Here is a 6,000-nt window from a genome sequence, read left to right as displayed (position 1 = left end):
ATGGAGTCCTCTCATGTTGCCATCATCGGCAGGTAAAGTGTCTTCTCTTCCGCGGGTAGATATAGTGACCTAGGGAAGAGTTGCCAGCCCGGCTCGGCCCCTGGGCGCTCTGGGAACGGATGCCTGGAGACGTGCGACGGCACTTAGGCTCTGTGCCGGTGAAATCTGGCCTGGAGGGAGGTGTGTTGGCTGCTTCAGCAGTCCCTGCCCTTGCAGGTGTCGGATGTGGCAGTGAGGTGCCTGACTTGGGGTGGTGTGTGGATTTCGGTGTATGCAGCCCGTGTTGGGGTGCGGCGCGCACAGGGAGATCTGGCCAGTCGCGGGTTCGAGTTTCTGCCGGAACTGGGGAGCTCACCGACAGGAGTGGTTTCGCTTAAATCTCTGACAGCTGTGTGCTGCTTTAAAACAAACAAACCCCGCAGTCATTCATAGCATCTTCACTGGAAGTGAAGTCATCCTTTATGTCTGAAAGACTGCTGCCCTTTCTCATTGCACTGTTTCGTGTAAGAGGAGTGGAGAAATCCAAGGTCAGATTAAGATCCTGTTTGTCAACTCTCTCAAGAAGTTCTGAAGTTTCTCTCGGGTGTGCCTGCAGTAATACTTCCTTGCCATAAGCAATACTGCAATACAGCAGTGTTTCTGACTCGTGGGAATGCATGGTTTCATCCTCCTCTTGAGCTAAACCTGAAGCTCTTTATTTGAGCAGTAATCTGGTGAGGTGAGAAAACACATGCCAGACAGTCACAGGCCCCTGTGCACCACTACAGCTTGGTGCTAAAAGTGTGGACTACAACACATTTTATTAGCAAGACCACTGGACACATGTCTCAGTGCTGTCATGGGATGGTGACAAAGCTGGCGCTTAGCAGTGGCACTTGGGGAACTTCCATTCACCGCAGGTGCGTGCAGGATTGGGAGAGCTGGACTTCTGCTCCCCAGTGCGCAGTTACAGTGAAGGCAGGAAAACGTTCTGGTAGCACCAGCAGAAGTTGGGTGATCAGATCTGGATTTATTACTGGACCCAAAATGACAGCACTTACAGTGTTAGAAATCACTGTCTCGAGGTCAAATATGCTAACATCAGGTTGTAATGTTGCTTCTTGTTGTCTTGTACAAGGAGAAACAGTGCAGGATTGGTACCTACCACTGACTGACTTTGTACACTCCATAGCTCAAAAGAAAACAAACCTCATTATTCTAAATATCTATACTAAAATAAGCTTTTTAAAAACAAAATACAGATTTAAGGAAATTTAATTTAAAAGTGCTGAGAGAGATGATACAAATTTATAAATATATTGGTAGTGCATATATGCTTGTTCAAGGTTTAAGCAGTAGAAATACTTTTATATTCAACCGCTTCTTAGCCGGGAGGCTACAGTACCAAACAAACCTTCATCCATACCTTACCTTTTCCATAAGTGAGTGTGTTCTGTAGTTAGAGTGAGGGCTGCTGAGGTCAGGGTTTACTACAGTAAGTTGTGCATGTTTTCTGTTTTAAAGGTAAGTTTTGAGTGAGAACTTGCTGCTCACTTAACTAAACTAAATGCAAAGTTTTACTCTTTCCCCCCCCTCATGGTGGTGTTGGTTTTTGGGTTTGTTTTTTTTTGGTTTTGGTCTCAGTTATTTCCAGATTCCTGTTGTTTCCTGAAACTTCCTGTTTTGTTCATTTTTTCCTTTATTTAAACCAAGAACTGAACATGTTCCCATTTTCTCTTCCTTCTTTTCTAATCTACCCTTTTGCTCTATCTTTAACTTTTACTCCCATTTTAATCCTTTATTGATGCCCCAGTGGCCTTGCATTTTCCAGTTGCCAGAGGTCACTTAAGTTTAATATTGCAAATCTTGAAAGTGACAGGAAATGCTTGTAATTATCAAAACCCCCACTATAACTGTTACAGGTATGGAGTTCTGCTCATCTGTTATGGAATTAGAATATTTTTTGTGATACTGGGTTATTTAGGCTTATAGCACTGTGCCTAAGTGCTTGCATTTGAGGAGACTGATGTCTTCTATAAGCTTAAGAGTTGTGCTGCTTTGTCTCAAAGCGTGAGACATGATAAAATTGTCAGTTACTGCAAGTTTCCTCTGTGTACTTCTCAGTATTGTGACTTCACTAAAAGATGTAGACAGACAGTTCCTGCATGCTTCCAGCATGGTAGAATGCTGCTTCTGAAAATAAAGGTAGTGCTAAAGGTGGATAGATGGAAAAGTAGTATCGAACCCATGTTTGGTTGTTGTTTGGTTTGTTTTTTCTTTCCTTAGGTTTTCTGATCATCTCTGAAATAAGATTCTGAACTCTTGGACCAATGGACTGCTGTCTGTCTTTAGACTATGAGTTGTTTTGTTGTTTTTTTGTTTTTGTTTTGTTTTTTTTAATCTTTAATGTAATGCAGTGCACCAACTACATGTTAAGATTGTAGCTGACAAAATTGTTGATACTTGAGTCCGGTGTCCCGAACTAGTGGTTCCTGATATTTGAATTCTGGGTTTTTTCTCCTGTTTGTTTTCTTCCTCATTATCTTTCTCCCTGCTCTTGGAGAAGCTGCTATACAACTAGCAAAGTGTATTTCTCTTTTTAGAAAGAGATTTGCTTCTTATCAATATGTAACTGATCCTTTAATCAAATATCGAAGAGTCCAAGCTCTGTTTTCCTCCTTGCAATGCTTGTAAGATGTCTTTCTCAAAAATAAATACTTTGTTATTAATTGAATGGTATTTTTCTTTTCAGTGGACTCATTGGTCGCAGTTGGGCCATGGTATTTGCTGCTGGAGGCTTCAAAGTGAAACTTTATGATATTGCAGAAGAACAGCTAACAACTGCACTGGAAAACATTCGGTAAGTCACCTGACTTGAAGTGACAGTGATTGTAATGAAACTGCAATTTCTATAATTATGAATGAGCAACCATTTCTTGTTCTTCAAGGAAACATAGGATTTAACTTATGAGTACAGGTCCTTGTAAGGTCAGAAGAATAGTGCTCCCAAATCTCTCTCAATGGCACTTCGGAAGAGCACTTGAATTCTGAAGTAATAACTTAAGATCTTACGTTCATATCCAAATTCTTGAAGTGATGTTTATCATGATTAGCTTATCTATAGGCTGAGCTTAAAATACATGAACATTATAGTTTTTGCATAGAAAGACAACAAAGACTTTCAAAATGGAAATAGGTTAACATGGATTACTGAGGAGCCCTGCTACAGTTACTAGTATTTTATAACTAGAAGTTTTTTTTAACTCTTGAACTAATTTTTTTTTTTTCAGTTATAGAACTGATTGCTAGTTCCACTAAAGATGCAACTACTAATCAGTTGCTATAGAGCCTGGGAAGCATCTGTAGAAGGAGCAAATTTGAGAATGTGAACACAAGAACAGTCATGCTTGTTCAGAGCAAAAATCCTTCAGCTCTTTACTCTGTTGCCTTGTGGAACTAGAGCTAAAGCCAGGTGGTTTTGGTACATGACACGTGCAAGTTCATGTCCTGCCTCCTTGCTCCCCTCCCCCATCCTTTAGTGCCTAGAAGTTCCTTGTGTATTTGGTAACTCTAACTAGATTTCTTCCAAGTATTTCTCTAACCTTCTCTTGAACCTGTGTACATATTTTTTGGCCTTCTGCCAAAGGACTTTGTGTTCTGTAGGTTTACTGCTCACTGTGTGAAGAGCTATTCCCTTTTGTTTGTGTTCAGCCTGGCTTCTCAGTTGCTTTCTTTGGCCCTGAGTTCTTATGTCACAAGGGACAGTGAGCGGTTGGTTCTATTCACTCTCTTCTTACTGGACCTGATACAGCTTTTTATGCCTTTGAGAGAGACAGAGAGAGAGCGCGTGTTTATAGAGTGGTTCTGTGCGCTTGTCTTATGTTGTTGTATCAGCATTTAATTTAAAGTTCAGATTGCTCCATGATCAGCATCAACCTAAATGCATCCTCCTTCCCTTCCTGATGCCTTGGAGTGAAGTATGTCAGCTGCTGTATGCCAGCCAGCATGGGGAGTAAGCTGCACCTAAAGAAAGGGTTGTGGTGTGTTGCATCCTTGTTTTCTGTAACAGCACTTACGGCAAAGAGATTTGATTTCAGGGGCCTGTTGTAGGTCAGTTAAATTGGAGTTCAGAAGTTAAACAGTGTGTCTTTTCTAGTGAGATTTTCTAAAATATAACAACAAAAAAAGGCTTGATAACAAAACGGGGTGAAAAATCTAACTCCTACAAATGTTTTGGGTTTTTTTTTGTTTGTGTTTTTTTTTCTTTTTTAAATTTTTATTTCCCCAAACCTCTTTTCCAGGTAGATGTTAGTCAGACTGAATATCTCTGTTGCTACACCTAGATGATAGAAACTTTTGTTTTTTGCAGAATTGCTGTCATAATGGTAGCCATGATAAGATTCTGGATTATTGTGGAGGGGCTAGTTTGCAGTCTACATTAGTAAAGATAGCGCTCGTCCCTAACTTTTTCTTTCCTAATAGCAAAATGAAGACTTCGTCCTTCCAAGGTTTTCAACTTGAAAAAGTGAAGCATGAAATGCTTGTGTAGTAGGGTAGAGTGCTGTTTGCATGCCTGTGTTCTCTTATGATTGCATTTGCTGTCTCATGGGAGTTCAAGTTTCACCTTTTACATAAGATGTCATTATCTCAATGTATAATTAACTTGTGTATCTTGGCTGTTGTAGCATCCTAGTTAAAAAGCCTAGTTTCAGGGCGACTTAGTTTTTATGACAAAAATACAAGCTGTAGAATTTCTTCCACCAGTATTTTAATGATTGTAGCAATTAAAATACAGTCAAACTTGAATTTATTTGCACTTACTCATAGCACACAACCTGCTACAACCCTTTGAGTTACTGATACGATATTTGTGCAGGAGCTGGAGCTTGAGTGGATTAACAAAGGCTTGCAGTCGAGAGAGCATCTTACAAAGCCGGTTGGTGGTTGCTTCTCTGGGCTTGCTGGGAATTGCTTTCATTGTTCTTTCTAAATAGCTGGTACTTGTAGGGAAGTTTTTAGTCTTAGGACTTTTGTGATTATTTTGTTGTTGTTTAATATTGAAGAGTATTTGTTCCACTCTAGTCTGGAGTCAATGAGGTTTTAGTGTATAGAGGTACTCTACAAATTAAGGAGAAACTGGAATGTTCAGAGGACTGTTTGTAGTTTCTCTTTTAAGTAATAAAATAATAATAAAACTGAGATGTGAGTACCAGACCGCATTTGCTTTACTTTTAAAAGCAAATAACTCCTTTGAAAGAAATGATACTAAATGTCCACCATATGAAATAGATAATAAATGCTTTAGTACATTGACTTGTAACTTGTTCTGAATTCATATAAAGGATACCTCAGGGTTCATTAACCTAATGAATTCAACTCACGCAACAGTAGGTGGGCAACAGAGGTGTATAGTCCTGCAAGAGGACTCAAACAAATTTGGGATGGGTCTGCAACGATCGTGAGACCCTGCATTTATGTGTGTGGAAATATATGAAATGTACTCTGTAACTCTGTATATTCAAAAAACCTGATTCTGGGTAAAAAAATAAGATTAACGTGTGAAATTTTGATCCACTGAAACAAGAGGAAATGCGTATCATGTTGCCACAATATTGTTAGAGCAGGTACAGAGAATGTGTCTTTTTAAGGCCTAACATGGTGTGATAGATTTACTGCCTGTCTAGCTGTTGCCAGACATGTGGCAGTCAGTGCCCTGACACACAAAACAACTTTGCACTGGATTGAGCTGGATGTACCAGTGGCATTATTAACCAGTGTCTGGTCTAATGGAACAACCTTTTCTTTGGCTGAAGAAACTAATGAACAGCTTCATGTCGCACTTGACCTACTGTAGTCTGACACGCTGTACTGATGTGCTACAGTAACCTGCCCTGGAAAATTTAACTTTTCATAGCTAGTGTGCTTTCTTCTGAGTGTTACTTTCTTCTCAGTGTTACTCCTATTTGAATGCAAGATTACTGAACTTCAAAATAATGAGCATTAGAAAAATAGGTGGCACCC

General features: G+C 39.9%; 1 protein-coding gene across 1 annotated transcript in view; it reads left to right on the top strand.

Annotated features, from left to right (window-relative positions):
- Positions 1–6,000, top strand: part of CRYL1 (crystallin lambda 1) — a 57,633-nt gene continuing 51,633 nt past the window's right edge. Inside the window, exons 1-2 of the mRNA XM_054384996.1 lie at positions 1–32; positions 2,732–2,839. Coding sequence (XP_054240971.1) covers positions 1–32; positions 2,732–2,839 — 140 coding nt within the window. The remainder of the gene's footprint in view (positions 33–2,731; positions 2,840–6,000) is intronic.

This window comes from Indicator indicator, chromosome 1 (assembly GCF_027791375.1).
Source record: "Indicator indicator isolate 239-I01 chromosome 1, UM_Iind_1.1, whole genome shotgun sequence".
Lineage (NCBI taxonomy): Eukaryota > Metazoa > Chordata > Aves > Piciformes > Indicatoridae > Indicator > Indicator indicator.
This window is presented reverse-complemented; position numbering and strand designations above follow the sequence as displayed.